We start from the raw sequence: 22,041 nt of genomic DNA on the forward strand, positions 1-22,041 counted from the left end.
GGGAGGGACCGGGAGACGGGTTACTCCGTATTGTATCCACCGTGCTGCGAAGAACTCTCCTTCACTCGCCCCCCGCCTCCTGCCCGCTCTGGGCAGCCGGAGCCCCGTCCCCCGCGGCCCTTTCTCCACTCCGGGAGAGGAGGGCGCTGTTCGGGCGGCGAAGGGGAGCCCCCGTGTGTCTAGAAGGCCTCTCCCCACCCCCACCCCGTGTGAGTTTGTACTCCTTGGCATCCTTGCCTGGGTTGGGTGTTGGGGAGCTCAAATTGCAGCTACAAACTGGCTGGCAGCCAGGGGCCGTCTATTTAAAAGCGCCTGCTCGGCCGGAGCCCGTAGTCTCTTTGGAAACTTCTGCCGGGGAAAAAGAGCTAGGAAAGAGCTGCAAAGCGGTGTGGGTTTTTTCCTTTTTTTTTTGTTTCTTTTCTTTTTTTTCCTCCTTTTCATCACCCCCTCCTCCGTTTGCACCCTGCTTCGGGCTTCACGCAGAACCTGCGAATTTCGAAGAGGTGCTGGCAGAGTGGGAGAAAAGAGGTGTTAGGGGCTTGGATTTGGTCTTTTTTTTTTTTCTCTCTCTCTATTTCCACATTTTCCCCCCACCCTCGCGGCTGCAGCCTCCGCCTTTTACCTGTTCCGAGGCAGCCGCGCGCCGCTGGCAGCTGAGGGTTAGAAAGGAGCCGGGTGTACTTTGAGATTTTAAACAAAAATTTTGAAGACGAATCTATTTTTCTCCCCCCGCACCCCCTCCTCCACAGCCTCCGATCTCATTATTCCGGTGGTGATTTTGGGGTGAATAATTTTTGGCCCCCGCCCCGCAATTCTGACCAGGTCAGGCTTGGGGAGGGGTTGTTCCTCCCGCCTCCGATCCCTCTGCGTGCACCTGGCGCTGCTCTTTTTTCCCCTACCTGTTGCAAGTCCGTAATCTTTGCAACTGAGACTTGCTTGCAGGCACCCCAGCACTCCATCGCTCCCTACATTTTGCAGTTGTCTGGCGGAGGCCACCTGCTCTACCTACTAGAAATTTTCAAAAGAAAAAACAATTCTCCGCGCGCCCTCTTGGCCCCCTTCTCCCTTCATTCTCGCGCTCCTGCCCTGCCCCAGGTAAAGGGGGAGACTCGGAGAAGATGGTGCTCACCGCGGTCCTCCTGCTTCTGGCCGCCTGTGCGGGACCGGCCCAGGGCCTGGGCTCCTTCGTGCACTGTGAGCCCTGCGACGAGAAAGCCCTCTCCATGTGCCCCCCCAGCCCCCTGGGCTGTGAGCTGGTCAAGGAGCCGGGCTGCGGCTGCTGCATGACCTGCGCCCTGGCCGAGGGGCAGTCGTGCGGCGTCTATACTGAGCGCTGCGCCCAGGGGCTGCGCTGCCTCCCCCGGCAGGACGAGGAGAAGCCGCTGCATGCCCTGCTGCACGGCCGCGGGGTTTGCCTCAACGAAAAGAGCTACCGCGAGCAAGCCAAGATCGGTGAGCACGCTCAGTGTGCCAGGCAGCTATGCGGCGCACGGGCGGGGGACACGGCACAGGCTGGCCCGGCGCGCCCTGCCCAGCAAGTGGCTTAGAGCCTGGGTGCAGCCCGGGAGGAGGGCGGGGAGGGTCCTTGCCCCTCGGGATTGGAACCCTGGCCGATCCTGCTACCCGGGTTACTGTCTAGCCGAGGCTCTCCCTGTTTTCGCTTCTTTTCCTCGCTCCTGCCCACACCTCCTCCACCCCACCCCTCCCCCCTCGACTAAACACTGACTCTAAGATCCTATTCAGTCTCCAGGTCCAAATCCCCAGGTACTCAATCTCCAGTCCGAAAATGTACACCTTACATTATTAACTCCCTCTCCACCACCCCCATCTACCCAATATGTTGTGGGGTGGGTTTGTTGGGGTTTTTTTTTTTCCTGAACTTGAAAAAAAATAATGTCTTTTGTCAAAATATTGCTTTAACTGGGGACCTGGAGAGAGAGAGGCGTCACCGGTCTTCTGTGGTAATTCCACCTTTGTCCTTCCCAGCTCCCTACCCACCCCCCCAGTCCCTCCTTGACGTTTCTATTCTCCTACCCCACCAGACACACACGCACACTCACATGCTCACATAACACACGCACGCACGCACCCTTGGTAGCTAATGCCTTTTGGGTGGGGACTTCGATGCCCCTCCCACGTGCACACCCATTGCTCTTGACTCGATCGGATTGACCGTGGTCAATTATACAACATACTGAAATGCAAAATACCGTTTTTCCTCCCTGGAAGGGAAAGATTACTTTAGCCAAGCTCAGAGGCGGCGGGAAGGTGGTGAGGCGGTAAGTGGGGGAGGGCGGGAGTGATGGAAAGGGATAAGAAGGAAGGGTTTGGTGTTCCAGGGCTGGTGTTTGTCCCCGAATCTAACTCCTTTTCCCGTGCCCCAATTCAGATTTTACCTAGGAAGAAAGGTGGATACAGGGTTGGGAAGCCAGAAGAGGCATGAAATTCAGACATCACAGCTTCCCCGCCAGTGCTAATCGCCCACTCTCCCGCGTTGCCCCTCAAGCTCTCAAACCAGATCACAAGTGGGCGTGGTGTAAATGGAAGAGGGGCCCTGGAAACGCAGAATGCAAAATCAAGGAGGCGGAGACGGAAAAGCCAGGCTCCCGGAGCCTCCCCTCCGCCTCCAAGTAGCCCCGCCTTCGGGTTGCCCCGCCCCCAAAGTCTCAGTGCCAGGAGTCTCGGGTTTAAAAGGTTGACAGAGCTCTACTTTTCAATCAGAACAGTTCTGCGCCCCTTAGACTGGGTTTCCTTTTGGAAAGTTACTTGATCTTAAATTTTTAGCAAAAGTTTAATGAACTCTACACAAGAGTCTGGGTTCTGAGACGTCGTTATCGGTCCTCTCCCAAAGGGGTTCAGACTTAGCTAAATAATGTTTATTCTGTGTAGTATTTTATTACTGGGACAATGCTCTTCTTACCTCCTATCCCCTTCCATTACGAGCACCCCAACGTGAGTTTTCTTAACTGCACACTACAGACACTGTCATGTAAGAAAGGAGTGCGTTGGCGCTTAAGAAGAGGCAGGAGACCTTTCCTCGGTTCGACCCGGATGCCCACAAACCCTGCAGGTTTTGCCTGTCGCAGGAGGCCGTCCCTCCAGCTTTGCAAGAGGTAGTCTTTCTCCAGACTGCAGCCTGCAAAAAGGGAGAGAGAGCAACGTGCAGGCCCCGGAGGCCCCAGAGGCCGGTTTGTGAAGTTATTTTTATTAAGAGCCACTTTTCAAAGGCGGTCCCCCTCGCCTTCATCTTGTGGGATGTGGATTTGGAAAAGCTTAGCACGGGGTGGGGGGTGGGGTATGAATCGATTTCCTGGCTTGGAAGCGAGCGCTCTGGGTAACAATCCGGTCACATCGAAAGCATGCAAGCTATCGCTCAGCCGCATTCTGGCCCCATTTTTATTTGCCCAACCGTATGGTTGGTGTGATGTGGTTGGTGTGGAGGGTTCCCGCGCGCGCAGCTGCTGGGAGAGCAAATGGGCGCATCCAACTTTCCAGTTCAACCCAACACACGCTCACACACACACACACACACACACACACACACACATGCTTTTGTCCCAAGCAAGATGCCTTTTAGACTTCTCTGCAGCCCCTTCCTCAGCCCCCACCTTCAAGGTGCCTCTGGACCAACAAGGAGCAGCCTTCCTCCCCGTCCCGCATCCCCATTCCCATCCCTCTAGAAGACTCCACCCGCCTAAAGCAGGTGCCTAACCCACTGTAGTCGCTGGATGGCTGCCCTTGACCGGTGGCCGGAGTTGACGCCTTCCTCCCGGATGGATGGGATGGGAGTGGGCTCTCCTGGCTAGAGCTTTTCAGCCCGAAAAACACTGGGTGGGTCCCCCAAAAGTTGGAGATGGTGCAGCGACGGTACTTAAAGAGAGCTCAACGAACAGAGAGAGCGAGGAGAGTGTCAGCTCCTTTAGGCAAAATTACTGCCCCCCGACACTCCACCACCACTCCTCCCTACCGATACCAGCAGTGCGAACTTGGATTTGCCCCAGATTTAGATACAGACATAGATGATAATATACATATGCACATACATCAAAAATATATGGAGAGAGAGAGATTTAGGGGGTTTTTCCAACCAAAAAAAAAGTGCATTTCTAGTATCAGAAATGGGGAGCTGAGGAGAGCGAGATGGCAGGCAGCCAAAGCTTCTGGGAGGAAGAGCGGAGGGCGGGAGGGGACTGGTGTTTTGCTAGGCGCGTTGCTTAGCAACTGGAGAGGGCGTCCGCCCGCGAGCCTGGTGCCGGGAGCGCTCCGGGCCCTGCATTTTATTCTGGCCAGTTCAGGGGCAAAGATAGATATAGAAACAGAGGGCAATGTGAGGGAGGGCTAGAGGGAGGCGGGAGACAGGAGTTATTTATTGGACCGAGCTCAATAAATATGGGTGAGCTGGGTCGAGTCAAGGAAGGACCGAGCTTTGCTCTGAGCATTGTTTGGAGAAGGAGCCTTGCGGCTTTACTGGCGCACATACTTGCCCGGGTCTGGAAGATCTCTCTTGTGCCTGTGAGATATTAAGTTTGGGATACAGGGAGAAGTGGGTTCTGGGTTTCAGTTCTGTCATTTAGAAATAAGAGAGGAAGAACAGAAAATATGTTTCTGGGAAAGAAAGAAAAATCACCTAAATAAAAATGAATTCCGCCTTTGCTTTTTTGAGGGGTTTGGCCCTCCATCACCCTGGCTTCCACTCCCAGCCTGGTCCAAATGCCATGTTGAAATCAAGTTCCAGAGTTAGGTTTATTGGCCAAATTTTTGTCTGGGTTGAACAAGATCACGGAAAACTGAAGGAGACAGATTCCTTTCCCACCCGTATCCCCTCCCTTTGAAACAAGTCTTTAAGAGGCTGGCTGTGCCCTGAGCCAACCAAAATGGGAGCTGGGAAGACGAGAGAGGGTGCTTTTAACTTGATTTTTCTTGCCTTCCCCCTCCCCTCCCTTCCCCCTCTTTCTGCTTTGTCAGTTCAGACTGGAAGAGCAAGCACAGTTGGCCACAGTGAGAGCTCATTTTCTTTCCACTTCTCCCCCACCCTCCCCACCTCCACCCTGACCCCTTTCTTATCCCTCCCTCCCATCCCACCCCCTTCTCCATCCCCCAACTCCAAGGCCTTCCCCTGAGGGCTTCAGTTTTAACTTGGAGCAGCTGTGCGTTAGTCCTGGGGCTTGGATTGGATTTGAGCAGGCAGGTGGGCTTGCAGCTGCAGAGGGGGGGACCAGCCTGACCTAGGAGCCAGAGGTCACCATGAGGGTTACAGCAAAGGGCATGGGAGCAGGAATCCCAGCAGAAACCCTGGTCCCCTTAATGGGGAAGGGGGGGTGGTGGGGTAAGGGGGAAGGTGCTAACAGGAAAAGAAAGTGATTTTTGTTATCTAAAGTTTTTACTTTGTACCTGAGCAGTGTCTTTGAAACTCAGTTATTTAATGTATGGAAAATAAAATTTTGGAGAAGGGCCACCACACTCCAGGTCTATTGCCTCCAGAAATTGGAAGAACACCGTAAACAGACCAGGTACCAATGAGGTCCCACCGGAAGCAGCAGTGAAGAGGGAGGAGGCTGTTTGGTGAGGTTTTGTTTGAGATTTTGTTTTGCATTTTTACTATGGTAGGTCCAAAAGTTGCAACCCCCAGAGACCATCCTTCAAGTGTAATCTGGACATATGTTTTCCAAAACAATAAGATTTATTACATATCTGCAGGAAGAAATAAGCAAATTAAAAAAGCCAGTTCTAAGCTTCTGGTCCCCTCTCCCCATATCCACAGAGTCCCCCATTCTTGTTTCAAGCTCCAATTCTTGCCATGATATCTGTTATGATGTCTTTTTTTTTTTTCCCCCTTCTTAAATATAAATCCAGAGAAGTGACTGGAAATCTCTATGAGAGGCAAAGTAGCCTTTCCTGCCTGGCCACTCAGCTTAGCTAGGTCCGAGAGCCTCTCCGGGAATTGTCTGGGTGTTGGCCAAAGAATGCTACAGCTGGAAGGAACCCGCAGTCATCATGGCATCATGGCAGTCAAGGCCCTCATTTTACAGATGAGGACTCTGAGGCCCTAAGTGCAAGTCACTAGCCCAGAATTAGGCGCAGGGTTAGAGGCAGAGCCAGGGCTAGAACTCAGCCTTAGAATCGTGTTGAGCCTAGGCCTCCGTTCCGCTCTCCCTGGCTTTCTTCCTTAAGTCACTAGGTCTCTGGCCTCAGTCTGGTCTAACCTGCAATGAGGTCTTTGGCAAATATCACCCGAGGCTGTCATCCCATAGCTTTGGGGGGGGGGGGGGGGGTTGTGAGGATGAAATAAGAACTCAGAACTGGGAGTGCTCCATTTGAGGGGAAGAAGTGAAGTGGCCCCAAAGTGGAGAAGGCAGTACCCCTTTATTTTCAATCCCTCCCCGCTCTGTCCCTTTTTCTGCACGGTCTTGCAAGCAAGGCTGGCTTAAGCCAGTGGTTTGGGATGGCGGCAAGGAGGGTAGTGTGTTCAGTCAAGACTTCAGGTCCATGTGCCAAACCTCATTTCCTGAATGACAGGGAGCTGTCCTGATGCGGCCAGGCAGGCAGGCAGGCCCTCGCTGCTCCTTGGCTAGGCAGCGGCCCACAGTCTCTAAGGAGCCCACGGCACAGAAGTGGCCGGCTTCCCATGGCAACCAGCCTCCACCAGCACGGGCTTCCATGGAGCCGTGCAGCAAGATGATGAGATCTGAGCTCGGGTGGGGAAGGTCACCAGGTTTTTGAACGTAGTCAGGTATGTGGGAGCTCTTTCAGAAAGAGAGGAGAGGAAACCCTCCAGATTACAGCTGGGGACCTCACGTTGATCTGAGGAATTGCTGAGAGCCATCCTCATACATCCTGGATGCTGGTGCAGCTCCTCCTTTGGGGGTTTCTTAAGAAGGAGGCAGATAAGGCGGTCTTCCCAATAGGTTAGACCAGCTGTCCCCAACCTTTTTGGCACCAGGGACCGGTTTCATGGAAGACAATTTTTCTACGGACCGGAAGCAGGGGTGAGGGGGAATGGTCCAGGCGGTAATGCCAGCGATGCGGAGCGGCAGGTGAAGCTTTGCTTCCTCCCTGCTCACCTCCTGCTGTGCGACCCGGTTCCTAACAGGCCACGGACCAATATCGGTCTGCGGCCTGGGGGCTGGGGACCCCTGGCTTAGACCATCAGGTGAGCCCTGGGGGGTGTTTTAAAGTAAATAGGTTATCTTATTTTTGATCCCTCACCTAAACCATCAGAGATCAGCCCTTCTCTTACCAAATCCTGAAGCAAAACCCAGATCGAATTTTCACTCAGAACCTAGCCTCATATGACCTCTGCTGGTTTGCAGAGATGTTTTACATGGGCCCCTATTATTCTGAACTGGGTAGATTGTACCATTACAGCTGTACTGGAGAGCTGCTCCCCAGTCTCCCTGTCACCTCAGCGAAGATGGCTCTCCTTCCAGACCCTTTAGAACAGCACTGTCCGATTGAAATATAATACAAGCCACATACATATGTAATTTCAAACTTTCTAAGAGTCACTTTTTTTAAAAAAAAAAAGGTAAAAAGAAACAGGTGGAATTAATTTTAACTGTATGTTTTAACTCAACATACCCAAAATATTATAATTTCCATATATACTCAAAATAAGCAATTATAATGAGATATTTTACATTCTTTCATGTTAAGTCTTTGAAATCTGAGGTGTGTTTTACATTTACAGCACATCTCAATTCAAACACCAAATTTTCATTGGAAATACTTGATCTGTATTTTTAGTTTTCATAAGATTTACAGTTGAAAAAGTAGATTCGTATACCTGAGTTGCCCTAAATATACTCAAAAGTTTTCCAATAACCAAGGATATTTTTTTAATTTAAATGAAATAAATCTTAAAATTCAGTCCCACTAGCCACATTTCAAGTGCCAAAAGCCACATATAGCTAGTGGCCACCGAACTGGACAGGGCAGAGGCCACCAGCAAGCCCCTCCCATACCTGAGAAGGGAACTACTGTCTCTACTCTCCTCCTGCCCCAAAGAAGTCAAAAAGGAAAAGAGTCTGAGCTTTAATTGCCAAACAGGACAGACTCCCTTGTTTGAACCCTAGCAAGTCTCTCTTCTTAGGGGAACCAGGGTTGGGAGGGAAAAAAAAAAAAAGTGTTCGACCATCCGCTCCCTGCCGCCCCCTTCTGGTCATACAGGACTTTTCAGGGAATTTGGCTACTTAATTGTGCTGCTCTGAATGGGCCGTGACGAGTCACCAGTGGGAGTGTGGCCAGGTCGGAGAAATGGTCCCTCACTTCCTGCCTCTCCTCATCTCCTCTTCCCCCATTCAAAGGCTGCCCCCCACCTCACCCCTCCATTACCTTCTGGTTTGGGGTGTATATAGGAAAGAGATAGAGACGTTTCTACTGAGCATGTACCTTCCCCAAGTCTAGAGAGATGCTGGATGGCTGGATATACTCATCTTAGGAGTTGCGCATAAGTGTGTATCTCTTATGGGTAAATTTATCACCAGCTGCCGCCCAGGGATCAAGAAATGTGTGCCAGAGTCATGGCCCTGAATCCTAGTTTGTCCCCAGGGAGAAAAAATAAGGAGGATCCTTCCTTTACAGTGGAGGATGTGTGAGTGGGACCCCAGCCTTTCATTCTGGGGAAGTGCCGCCAACTTGACACCTGCCATATCTACACTGTGGAAAGGTGACGGGTCACCTTTTCTCTCTCCATCTTTAGGTAAGAAGACCTAGTGCCTTAATGCAGCATGAAGGAATGGGATTAGACAAAGGACAGACTCCCAGGCTGAGTTCTCTAAGTGGGAACCAGTTCTCAGAAGCTCTTGGGCAAAGCCCCTCTCACCTGAGGTTGGCAATCAGACTCCCCAGAGATGAAGGTAGAGCCATCACTTCCCAGCAGACCTTTCTTCAGTCCAAGGCGCCTGAGGTCTTGTGATCTACAAGTAGACACCTGTCAGCCACATATCACAGCAACCAGATTTTTAGTTGATGATGGGAACAAGGGAGGTGGGAGGCAACAGAGACCTACCAAGGCAAAGACCTACGCTGAGAGTTCATTAGCACGTAGCAGCTCATAGAATCCTCACAACCCTATGGAGGAGGGGCTGTTGTCATCCTCCCCATAACTCAGATGAGAAAACTAAGGCAAGGAGAGGAGAGGAAGCAACTAAGAGAGGTCAAAGTACACCTGCACCAGGATTTATTGAACCACGGTTAGCAGCCCCATCTTCCTCCCAAGAAGGATGACTGAAGGTCAAGGGCTGGTAGTCTGGCTCCTGACTCTGTTTCTCTGCTTTGCTCTATGGTGTCTTTATTTCTGTGCTTAGGATAGGGATGTCACATACCCACGTTTGTTTTCCTGGCCTGAAATGGCAGGGGGCTGTAAAGGAGCTCAGGGGGCTAAGCCTGTTGCTCTCTCTGTCCAGTCACTAACACTCTGAATCTGCTCCCTGCCTCTGCCATGTACCCCAGGTCAGCAAGACTCCCCTCCAGAGTCTTTTTGCAACTCCTCCCTTCTTGCAACTGGTTCCTTAGGGTAACAGTCGTTTGGGTTTCTTTTCCTCTTGGGAAGTCAGTGTTCCTTCCCTTCTCAGCCCATAATTCAGGTGAAGAAGAGCCCAGAACATGCATGTCTGTTACTAACCACAGAGGACAAGAAAACAGAGTCTTCCAAGAGAGACTGGGGCAAGGTAGGCACTGGTCAGTGATGTTACGGGTAGGAGCGGGGACGGTGCAGCTCCCCTGGAAGGCTCTGCGGCCCTCCCTACTGCCCCATCCCCTTTTTCTTTATGCAAAGGCACGCACAGTGTAATTGAGTCTCTTGGCATCTGCAGCTGGGAAATGGTCAAACTTCAGGAGACTGAGACATGTCTCACATCTTTTTAAACAGTGAGCAGCTGATCTAGCATTTTCGCAGAAGCCTTACGTGTAGCAAAGAGCAGGAGACTGCAGGTTGGCTAGGAAACAAGGCCAAGTGGAGCGGAGGCACGGAGAATCCAGCCATACCCAGGCATGGATCAGTGCCCTCGGACGAGCTGCCCAGGGGAATTTTCGGCAGTGATGGAAGTGTCGTCGATCTGCGCTGTCCAACACAGTAGCCACTGGCCACATGTGGCTATTGAGCCTCAGAAATGTGGTTGGAGCAACTGAGAAGCTGAGTTTGTAATCTGACTTAATATTTATTCATTCCAACTGTATTGGACAGCACAGTCTTAGATCAAAGAAGCCCAGTAAATCCAGGGGACCCTACTTCTTCCCGCTCCTGTGAGGCTCACCTCCCTGCCGCCTTGTTCTCTCTGCAGCAGCTCCTGTGTTTAAAGGCAGGTGCATGGGTGACATGACCCCTCAGGGTATCCACTGAGCTCGAACATGCCGCAGCTGGCATTACAGAACGGCTCCTAGACCTCCTGCGCTCTGTCTCGTGAGCAGATTCACGCATCTCTCCATTTAAAGATTATTTATTGAAGACCATAGGCTGGAGAGACCAAGATAAATGACAAAGTTCTCCCCTTAAGAAGCTTACTGTTGAATTCCACAGAGGGAGCTAGAATGAGAGGCAGTGGAAACCCAGCTCCCCTTTTCATTCCTTGTGGAGAGATTCTGGGTGAACCCCTCTTGTCTTCTGGCTAGGAAAAGAGACTACTCCCAGGTCCAAGTGGCCTGGCAAAGCCCCACATCCTTCCTGAGCTGCGAGTTCCAAGTACATCTCAGCTTCTTCAATTTCCGTAGGCGAAGTCACAATATCTGGTCCACCCATTTTCTCTAAGTTTGATTATGAGGTCAAGATAGTGTGGGAAACAAACACCAGGCTGGGCCCAGGCTGTTAATGGTGCCAAGGTAGGACTAACAGCCCCAGGGTGGAAGGTTCGATTGCAGGAAGCAGAAGCTCCCCAACCGGACCCGCCCCATCGCTGGGCTCGGGGAGCAGGTGGGATGAGAAGGCTTCCTAAGAGCAAGTGCCTGGTCCTGCTGCTAAAGCACCCTGCGCCTGCAGGAGAACTACAGCGAGAGGGCGGGTCGGAGACCGAGGTGGGGCTTGGGGAGGGAGCATGCATTGGCACTTGTGCTGTGAGGAGCAGTGCCCGCCCTGGGATGCCTCTGGGTCCACACTGGCTGGGCCTGCACCCAGACACACTCAAGGTTCACTGGGGGAATTCCCTGGCGGTCCAGTGGTTAAGACTCGGCACTTTCACTGCCGGGGCCCTGGTTCAATCCCTGGTTGGGGAACTAAGATCCCACAAGCTTCATGGCATGGCCAAAAAAAAAAAAAGGTTCACTGGGGCATGAGGATGGCACAGTCCTCAGGCAGGTTTTCGTGTTGCCCTGGGGAGTGCCTCAGTGGATGTTGCTGCATCAGGGTGAATGCACAGCGCCTTATGAAGGAAGGAGAAACTGAGCTGCCCACCCTAACACGGCAGGGGCTGGGAGCATCAGAGAGCCCGGGTGGCAGGACTGGGGGCAGAACAGAGCAGAGAATCAGATAGTTATCCAAAGGTAAATATCGGGACAATGTGAGAACCCTCGCTTCCTTAGTTGTTGGATAGATCATGGAGCTAAAGGGCCCTGCCTCAACAGCTTCCCAGAGGAGGGAACAATAGTGAACATTCCCTTGCCCACTCTCTGCAGAATCCTTTCAAAATAACATCTAGAGATAGGAAGGGAGGTCCTAGATCTGTTTCCCTTCTTTCCCTGACCGTGTTTCAGGTGCAGATTAAAGAAACAGCAGGGGGTTACACACTGATAGCATTGCCCCTGCCCCACACCTGCCTTCTCCAACCCTGACCCCCCGTGGGTCCTTCCCAGTCCGTGCATGTCCATCTCCCTGACTCTTTCCATGCATGCCGCAGACACACAAAGAGGGGAGGATTGGGGTGGTTGTCAGAGAAGTAGGAGAGGGAGGCACACAAATTCCAGATTTTAAAATTGTTTACAGTCCCTACAAGGAAGCGCCACGGACGTGTTCTGCGGCCATCGGTCTCCTCCGCCACCTACTGGCCGTATGGAGGTATTGACACGCTGGTCGGCTGGGTTCCAGAACCTACTGCATTGCTAAGTTCCCTAGATTGCTATTCACGTGCAGGGCAACTCCACCAGGAAGGCCTCCCTTATATCCCACCTAAATCCCTTCTGCAACCTTGCTCCATTTTCTTTGGATGAAACAGCTCAGGAGCTGCCAGTCTACTTGTGCCTTCTTGTTTTATCTAAAACTTAAACCCTTCCAAAATTGCAAGCCTATTTAGGACTCAGCTACAAAGCAGCTGAGTAGGGCTAGTTGGCTCTGACATCCCAGCTCCAGTCTTACTTTCCAGCCCTTTAATCTTCATGGCTCTGCCCTGGCTCCGCTCCAAGTTTCCGCTGTCTCTCTGGAGCCTACAGGTGACCACAAGACCCTGATTAGTATCTTTGATACTCGACTCTCCCGCTGCCTAAGTAATAGGTCCCATGGGGTTAAGTGGCACCGAAACCCGGGAGGCACATCAAAACTTTAAGTCTGCCCTTCAGAAACAGCCAAAGAGACTGCAAACTGGGGAGGGTATGCCCTCAGGAACCCGGCCTTGGTGAGGCCAGGGGAAGGACAGAGGGTTTGCAAAAGTACTTTGAGTTCCTTAAAGAAGGCACTTCGTTCTCCAGTATCATCCTTGCTTAGCCTCAAAGCTAACACTATTGGACAAAAGACCAAGAGAGGTCAAAGTAAATTACCCCAAAGTTTCTTGAACCATTGTTAACAGCCCTATCCTCCTCCCAGGAAGGGTGAGTCAAGGTTAAGGGCAGCCACAGCACTTCTCAAAGATCCTAAAATATGAAGAGTCTTGAGAAGGGCTGCTGACATTGGGGGAGGGTGGGCATTAGCCAATGTACTTCCACGACCACCAAAGCCAGAGAGAGAAGCTCCGTGAGAGAAGGTGAAACGGCATCTGGAGGATCACACCCTCTGACCAAAGGGACAGAGGGCCCCCAAAACAGGTGACCAGAAGAAGGTGGGTGGCACTCCCACCCCAGATATCTTTAAGAGCCAGAAATAGTACCGCTGGGATGGGTGCATGTACTTGTGGACACAGGGATGGACTATTGGAGGGATTCGGGGAGCTGGAACAGCCAGCCACTGGGAGTAAGCAGCCCCGGGGACCTCTCCCGGTGAAGAGCCCAGATCCACAGGTGCCCCTGAGGACAGTCTGCTTTCCCTCTGGGCCAGGCCAGAGCAGCCCCCAAAGGAGATGCTCATCCTTCCTCCATGCGTCCCACACCCAGCCCTCTCGCCCTCCTCCCCTCCCTTCACCTGGTTACAATCTTGACTGGGGAAGGCGTGTGGTCATGCACACCCAGAATGCTCCCAGCCTTTCAATGGCAACCATCTCTTGCCCTCTCCCCCGCCCCCCCACTGCTCAAGCGAGGGTCAGAGTGCTTGGGGATGCCCAGAGAGTCTGAGTGAAGTGTCAAGTCACTCAGTAAGATGTGACTAGGCAATGGTTCGCTTTTCCTCTCCTCACCCCCTCCCTCAAGACCTGGGCCTCAGGTTTGGGCCTGAATTACTAGATAACAGAGCCCTAATCTTTCACTTTGCACAGAGTCCCCCAAATCAGCTTGCTCCACCCTGCATCCCACCCCCATCCTAGCTAATCCCACAACCAGGAAAAGTTGGTTTACGCCAAAAACATCACTCTGTTAGCTAATCTCCGGAAGGCTCCATCCCACCTGCCAGGTGCATCACCTTGTTGATTTATCATCCCGGTGGGTTTTGATAGAGTCAGAGCACAGGGCAGGACATGGTGGGAAGAGGGAGTGAAAGGCCAGAAGGGGACAGGGATCCTGCTACTGAATTTTGTTCAGGGAGAGCCTGCCCACTGCTTTGTCATTTGCTTTCTCACACCTTCTTCTCCAGAAACTACTTCCCTTCCTCTCCTGTGGATAAATACCCGAATCAGCCGCCACCCAGGACACTGCAAACCTCTGGAGGCTTCTCTAGGGTGGGGAACTTCCCTGCCAGGGCCTTAAGGACTGGATTACCTACTTGATTAAATCTGACAAATCCCGAGCCAAGAGACAAACAGGTGCTTGGGTGCTTCCTGCCACCTGCCATCCTGACCAGGTTAGGCCAGGCCTCCAAATACCTCTCTTAACACACACCTGGAACTTCCCCTGGGCTGAAATCTCCTGCCCCGGGGACACCAAACAGTGTCCTCTCACAGAACTGCTCCCTCCCTGTACCTCTCCTCGACACCACCTCCTCAGAGTCCTCTCCTTCTATTTCCCAACCCATGCCTTGCCATCTCAGCTCCTGGGCAGCCCGGTGAGAGCAGCGAGGGTGGACAACAGGATTCTTCTTCAGTCTATTTGAGTTATTCAGGGTCACCCCCCAAAGCCCTATTTTCTTTTTCTAGAATTTGAAAAGAAAAGAGGGCAGTGAAGACAGGGTTCCCTGCCCGCACCCCCCCTGCCCTACACCTGCTCTCACCCTGGGCATCCTGCCCACGCTCTACCCACCTGGGAAGAGCAATCGAAGACCTCCTGCCCTGGGTCTGCCTAGGCTGGTGGGATCAGGGCGCTGAGAGGAGGGACCCAGAGAAGGGCGCCTGTGAGATGAGAATTTCATGGAAATCTGTGAACCAAGAAAAGGCCGGAGGCTGGAATGAACAGATCGACAAATAAATGAACAAAGTCCTAGTTCTTTAAAGGTCATAAGTCAGCTAAATATAGACTGTCACCAAGTCACTGCTATATATAACCGCTCCACCCGCAGCCAGCAGTCTGCCTCTCTTGGCCTGGAGCTGAGTTATGTCCCAGCCTCCCAGGGCACAGAGCACAGAGCCAGCTCTGAGAAGGAAGCAAGGCCCCGGGCTTCCACGTCCCCCCCAGCCGCGGGCACTGATCCCCTCCAGACCCCACATTTCTGGCTTTCCCGGCTCCCCTCTTCCTGTTCTGCCTGATGGTCCCCAACCCCTGCCCGTCCAGACACCCCAGGACGCTGCTGCCCTTGGTTTCCCGGCTCCAGATATATCGCAACTCCAGCAGTTCCGAAAACACCAAAAGGATGGACTTGGCCTCTTGTCCACGTTCTGGCCGTCGCCTATTTCCCCCGACAGCCTAGGTCTCCAGATTGTGTTCTTACATCGCAGCCCCGCCTCCGGCCACCACCCCATCTACTTAGCCAGCCCCCCAACAAGCAAGCCCCTTCCCACAGCCCTCGCCCTCCCCGTCCCCAGAATATCCTCTCCCTCCTGTCCGACGTCCCCTCCTGTATCAGCCTGACTTTTCCAACACTCTCCTACCCCATGAAGTCGCCCTGGATTTCCCACCACTTACACGAGTGTCGACTCGTGCCCTGGTTCTCAGTTCCCTGCTTTCCCCAGTTTGGACGAGTCCAGGAATGAAGAGAGCCCATGCCCTCACCCCAATCCTTCGAGCCTCGGGCTCTGCACGGCTGGGCCTCAGCCCCCTTCTCCCTGCAGAAAGAGACTCCCGCGAGCACGAGGAACCGACCACCTCCGAGATGGCGGAGGAGACCTACTCGCCCAAGATTTTCCGACCCAAGCACACCCGCATCTCCGAGCTGAAGGCCGAGGCCGTGAAGAAGGACCGCAGAAAGAAGCTGACCCAGTCCAAGTTCGTGGGGGGAGCTGAGGACACCGCCCACCCCCGGGTCATCTCTGCACCTGAGATGAGACAGGAGTCTGAGCAGGTGAGTCTCAAGGATTCTCTCCCCATCCCCCTCTGCATCCACACCCCGCAGCCTGCGCCACCGCCCCAGCTTTCCACCTTAGCCCGCGTCTAAATGAGCGCGCGTGGTAGCACTTTATACGCCCAGGGGGCGCGGCAGGCGAGGCGGAGGGAGACCTTGGGTGGCAGGTATTGGAGACAGAAGGCGGTGACTCTCCGTACAGACCCTTTACCACGCCCCCCATACCCCAGCCACGCTTTCTGCACGTCCTGGTGGTTCCCGCGGGTCCTGGCACACCTCTCACCCCTCCTGTCCGCACACAGGGTCCCTGCCGCAGGCACATGGAGGCTTCCCTTCAGGAGCTCAAAGCCAGCCCGCGCATGGTGCCCCGCGCCGTGTACCTGCCCAACTGTGACCGCAAAGGATTCTACAAGAGAAAGCAGGTACGCCCCGTGCCAAGCCCCAAGTTCAGGGCACTTGCCAGAAACCTCCACCTCTAAATGCCTGGATTTCTGTCATTAACAACACTTTGTCCCAAACCTCCAAAATCCTTGCACCCGTCACAATCGTGATTGTCCCCATTCCCTCCTACACTATAATCTACTGACGTTTTAATGATTCACCTTACATACATGAATTCATCTAAAAAGGAAACTTTCTATCACTGCGTCACGTCACACGTTGGATGTGTTATTTTCTGATAGGCACACATAAATATATACATATACATGACTCTAAAACATGTTTTAACCACATACCACTTGAAATCGTTTAGTGTCCCATTCACAGCCAGGCTACCCTTTGGGCAACTGCTGGTTAAGCAGTCATCTGAGCCCGTTAAGGAGTACGCATGACCTTAGGGTAGTGATCTCAGACTTCCTAGGGCATCAGTATCACCCCGAGGTCTTGTTAAAACACTGATTGCTGGTCCCACCCCAGAGTTTCTGAGGGTAGGTCTCGGGCAGACTCTGAGAATTCGCATTTCTAACAAATGCCCTCCCAGATGACTCTGATGAGGGCATCCCTCCTCTAGGTTAGGAGTCAAGAACCAGACAGCGTTGCGTGAGTGCTTGGCTCTCCTGTTTACTAGCTGTGTCCTCTTACCCCAGTTAGTCAATGTCTCTGCCTCCAGTTTCTCATGTAAGATGGAGAATAATTGTACCTATTATTCTCACATGATTATGAGGAATAATGGACTAATCTTTATAAAGTACTTAGAACAGTACCTACAATATAGTAAGTGTTAGGCGGTGCCTTGTATGTGATACAGCTATACAAGTGATGCCTCCTATTATTACTATTATTTAACAATTTAATTTATCATCATTTTCATCATCATGATCAGGTTATATCATTCTCTGGAAAATACCAAGTTGGAGGACCCTGAATGGGTGACATAAAACGAAGTCGTAGGAGCTAGCCTAGGGAAGACTGCCTAAATCAGCACTTCCCCCCCACTCCGTCCGCCCATGCAGTGTGGACACCAGAACCCCCAGGGTTGGGTACAGCTCCCTCAACTCTCCGGGGGTGAGGATCTGTCTTGAGGCAGGGAGGATGAAGGGCCAGGCAGGAGCAGAGCCTCGGGGTACAGCCACCCTCACTGCCTGTCACTCTCCCACCCCAGTGCAAGCCTTCCCGTGGCCGCAAACGTGGCATCTGCTGGTGCGTGGACAAGTACGGGATGAAGCTGCCAGGCATGGAATATGTGGACGGGGACTTTCAGTGCCACACCTTCGACAGCAGCAATGTTGAGTGACGCGTCCCCTCCCCATCTTTCCCTCACCCCATCCCACCCCCCCCCCCAGCCCTGACTCCAGCCAGTGCCTCCCTCCACCCCAGGACGCCACTCATTTCATCTCATTTAAGGGAAGAAAATACATATATCTATCTATTTGAAGAAACTGAGGACCTCGGAATCTCTGGCAAGGTCTCAACTTTGAAAACGGCAACAACGGAGATGCACAAAGCTAAGGAGACACCCCCCCCCCTTTAAAAAAGTTTTTCTTTTTGAGGCAAGTTGAATGAACAGGGAGGGCAAGAGAGGAAGAACAAGAGAAAGAAAAGGGAGGGAAGCAGATGTGTGTGAGAGAGGGGAGGACGAGTAGTCACGAGAAGGAAAAGCAGAGCGTGGGCCGGAAGCAGCCGCCTTTACGTCCAGCTCCGGCCCGAGGTGGGGAGCCGCTTGGGCAGGAGCGGGTGCAGCCCCAGGTGTGGCCTTCGATGACACCCTTGGAATTTGCCCAGTTTGGATGGGTCACAGGGGGAGAAAGGAAAAGACAGCAGGCATCAGTGCCTCTCCTGGATCAATCTCCCCCTGCAGCCAGCAGCTTGCACGGCTCGACAGGTCCTTCCTCTCCTCCCACCCTGACACTGTGTTCTCTCTCCCTCAAATTTACAAAACCTAAAATGCATTCCATTCCTCTCAACACAAAGCAAATTCATAACTGAGTGATATTAGATAGGTAGGTGTCCCTAAGTGGATCCATGAATATGAAGTATGTGTGCATATTTCACTCCCCCTGCAGACTTTGAGAAATCAATCCACACCCCCAATAGTGGGCAGATGGGTTCTTCCAGGGCAGCTAAAACTCTGCGCTGAATGAAGCCTGTAGTTTCAGCCCTTCATTGCATCCAGTTCGCAGCTAGCACAGCCTTTGTGGGGGAGGATAGGCTGGAAAAACAAAAAGTGGGCTTGTATTTATCTACAAGGCTCCATATAGTATTATATAGGCATATAAATCTATTTTCTTGATTTTTTTCTTTCTTCCTTCCTTTCTGTCAAAGGTTTGCATTAACTTCTCCAAGTAGTTCCTCTGGGGGCATTGAAGAGCGTCCTTATTCTGGGAAAACCAAGAAAACCCATCTTCTTGTAATACAACCCATAATGCCTGCTTCCCATGAGCAGCGGCAAACTCAACCCTTCGTGGGACACAGTGTTGGATTTTTTTCGTGATTTCCCGTGTGTGTGTGTTCATGTACCACCAAGCCAGGTGGATGAGCACACCCAGTGGTGCACCCACCAAGCTCCCCAGGACATCCCATTCACCTTTAGACCCTTGGGAAGTCACTGTCTCTGGACTCCCACACCCAGTGAACCCAACAGGTCCAAGTTTGACCCCCTGGTCCTGCCCAGCCTTTTTGTTTCATCTGGACAGAGCCTGCCTTTGGAAAGCCTCTTTCAGCCTTCATGCTGGCAGAGCAGGAGAGAGACTGAAATGAGAGACGGCAAAGAGGGAGATGGAGGTGAAAGGTTTAAATATGGGGAAACAGTAAAAGTGATTGTTCAGGCCAGAGTAGATGAAGCGAGGGGCAGAGAGCTGGAGAGATAGGGGGCTGACTGTCCCACTCTAGCTTTGGAGCGAAGCGACAGAAAAGAGAACAAAGCCAAGAGACACTTCCCTGGGTCCCCACCTGATAATGCCTCTGGAATTTAAGGGGAAGGAGAGAGGAAGATGGGGGAACAGGTTGTAAGAGAGAAATGTGCTTAATCCAGGCCTTGGATCCAGGGAAGGTGGGTTAACTTTCGATGGGTTCTAGACTGTAGCGGCTGGACAGAAACAGGATCAGTAGAGACCAGCCGTAGTTTGGAAGGGACAAGCCTATGTGCTCACCTGCCCACCTTCACCCTGCAATAAGGGACTGAGGCCAGAGAGGGTTTCAAGCTCTTCATCCACTCTGGCCAGTTCTGGCTTCCGTCCTGGGGTGGAGGATGGCAGAAAGACCCAGGACAAGCGGGGAATGTGTGTTTTGGGGGTGCTGTCATTTGGCAGCCAGACTTTGAACCAAAAAAAATCCCATCCTCCACGGACTCCCCCCAACAAATGGGCGGCCCTGGGGCTGCCCTCTGAGGATGGAGATCGCCGGCCAGGAGAAGGGTCTTGGACATGGCAAAGGAGACCCTTTCTCGCTGTGAACGCAGCTTTCTCCACTCTTTCCTGATGACATGACGCCATGGAGACCACACCAGCATCTAACTTGGGGACGATGAAGAGGGATAGCTAAGGAGCAAACACACTTCAGCTAGTGGAAAGCCTGCAGCTCTGGAACTTGGGGGGATTTCTCCTGCTTCCCCAGCCAGGACGGTTGGCTGGGATGGAAGAGGCAGTCGATCTTCGCAGGACAAAGGGCCTGATGGGTTTGGCAGCCGTAAGGACTTCCCTGACCTGCTGTGTCACCATGCCCCATCTCTCTGCGCAACTGTCCCCAAGCCCCCGATTCACATTTCAACGTCTTAGGCCAGTATCGTCAGCCTTTCCCACTTCACTGTTCTTTCCGCCCATTCTTTCTTTGCATCTTGATCAGTCGTCTACCTGGGATCTACCGAGTGGATACTGGGGGGTCATTCCCCCTAAGAAAAGACTGAACCAGGGATTTGCAGAGCTCTCCCCACCCCCCCAAGGCCTGGACCTGGTTCCTGGTTACTGAGAGGGGCTGTCTTTTCCTCCCGCTGTTTACTGGACTTTGAAGGGGCCTGTGCTCCTTCCATGGGCTCTTTGCCCTCGGCCGTAAGGTGGGGGATTGGGACCTGCCACCCGTCTCTTCAGGCCTCCAAAGCTCACACTGACTAACCCAAACCTGTGAGTCTCTCTCTAGTGCTTGCAGGGAGGACGGAGCGGGGGGAGGATTCTGGTCAGCTGGCCACTCCCTAGAGGATGCTGGACCTTCAGACAGAGGGAGGTCTGGCCTGAGCCCAGGGTGGGAGCCCATGGGGAGGGAGACATTGAGGAAGGTGAGCCCTCCCCTGTGCGAGGTGGCGGGAAGGCAGGTGTGGTGAGCTGCCAGCCGTGAAGTCCCGGAGCAGGGACCTTCTTGACCCCAGGCTGCCTGTTGGCCACTGTCTGCTCACCCAGAGGCCTTAGGCTCTGGGTTTTCTGTGGCCTCAAGTCTAAACGTTGGCCCACTGCGCCAACAGGAGGTCTCTCCCCATCCCCCTTTGACTCATGCCTCGCTCTGGCAGTGAAGACCTGTGTCCGCCTCTACTGCCAGGTCACTTAGGGAGGCCTAGCCAGGACTGATTCCCCCTGCCCCTGGAGCTGCCCCACGCACAGGGGCAAAGCAGGGCATCTGGGACGGAAGAGACTCGAAAGTTTCTCAGACAGCCAGGCCTGCACATACAGGCCTGGAGACATTTAGCCCCCACACGGGGGGCGAGGATGGGAGGCCCTGTGTGGTCCCATCCCTTGTCCCCTCGCCCATTTCCCTATCACCACCTCTGTGGTCTCCATGGTAACCCAGCAGGGCCAACCTCCTCCGGGGAGGCGGGCGTGGACCACCACTCTCCCACTGCCCAGCTCGTCAGCAGCCACAGGGCTACCAAGCAACTGGCAAGCCCCCCTCCAACTGGGGCAGTGCCCCCCCCATCCACTTAGCCCCCAAGAGGGATCCAGCTCAGATGACATTGCAGAGAGGAGTGGGCCAAGGAGAAGCAACCCTCCGGTCTCAGAGAGGACAGATTTGGCTTCCAAGAGAAAGGAGGCTCTATTTTGAGAGGTAGTGGGCCAAGGGAACAGAGGTTACCGGCCAGCAACCTGGGCGTTGTACTGTCTTTATTTTTAAAACCACTAAAGTGCAAGACTTATTTTGCACTATTCTCCACTTTTTTTTTTTCTCATAGGCTTTTGGTGTCTTTTTATAAACATACTTTCTTGGTTTTCTAATGGAGTATATAGTTTAGCCATTTCCACAGACTCTGGCCTCCTCTCTTTAACTTTTTTTGGATGGGAGAAAGGGGAGGTGAGGGGGGTCAGCCGCCCTGCACCCGTTCACCCCGCCTCTCTGGTCCTCGGCCACCAGCCTGAGTCCCGGACCGTCCACCACCAGCATCACACAGTAGCCCACACGGATAGACAGTTGTCAGACAAGATTCCCTCAGATTCCGAGTTGCCTACTGGTTTGTTTGTTTTTTAGACAGCAATAACCACAGCACATATTACTGTAGTTCTTTATAATTTGACATACATACATACCATAGCGCTATTCTCTCCTCTTTATTTGTTTTCAACTTTTTTTTTGTTAATAAATGCTCATAATCTTTACTGGTGAAAAGGATGAAAAAAAAAAAAACCAACAAACAAAACCTGTTTGTGGAAAAAAAAAGAAAAAGAAAAAGCGGGGGGAAAAATCACCTGAATGTGGAAGAGCTCGCCTCCTGTTTAGTGTTTTGTACGTAAGGAAATAAAAAACGAGAAAAACAAAAAAAAACAAAACAAAAAACCTGAGGATCTCACGTTTTATTAAAAAAGTGAAGATTGCTGTATACTATTTATTCAACTTATAATTTATGTTACTCCTTGATCTTTGTCTTTTGTCGCGACAAAGCATTTATTTAATAAAGTTATGCATTCAGTTAGCCTGCGTCACCTTCCTCCGAGGGTCCAGGGAAGGTAGGCGAAGGGAGAGAGAGGACA

The 22,041-nt window shown here is 52.5% G+C and overlaps 1 protein-coding gene across 3 annotated transcripts; it reads left to right on the forward strand.

Moving 5' to 3' along the window:
• The first annotated feature begins 316 nt into the window (after positions 1 to 316).
• IGFBP5 (insulin like growth factor binding protein 5) lies at positions 317 to 21,852 on the forward strand. Of its 3 annotated transcripts, none has more exons than XM_029224954.1 (5): positions 317 to 1,452; positions 15,426 to 15,655; positions 15,958 to 16,077; positions 17,259 to 17,381; positions 17,501 to 21,852. In XM_029224954.1, the coding sequence occupies exons 1-5, from the start codon at positions 1,119 to 1,121 to the stop codon at positions 17,528 to 17,530; spliced, it is 837 nt and encodes a 278-aa protein (XP_029080787.1). In that variant the 5' UTR covers positions 317 to 1,118; the 3' UTR covers positions 17,531 to 21,852. The 3 variants fall into 3 exon arrangements, with proteins under 3 accessions (XP_029080787.1, XP_029080789.1, XP_029080790.1); XM_029224957.1 differs by lacking the exon at positions 317 to 1,452 and adding an exon at positions 9,224 to 9,668; XM_029224956.1 differs by having other exon boundaries at positions 17,259 to 21,850.
• Positions 21,853 to 22,041: the final 189 nt, after the last annotated feature.

Source organism: Monodon monoceros, unplaced genomic scaffold (genome assembly GCF_005190385.1).
Source record: "Monodon monoceros isolate NGI ecotype Baffin Bay Population unplaced genomic scaffold, NGI_Narwhal_1 Super_Scaffold_16, whole genome shotgun sequence".
NCBI lineage: Eukaryota > Metazoa > Chordata > Mammalia > Artiodactyla > Monodontidae > Monodon > Monodon monoceros.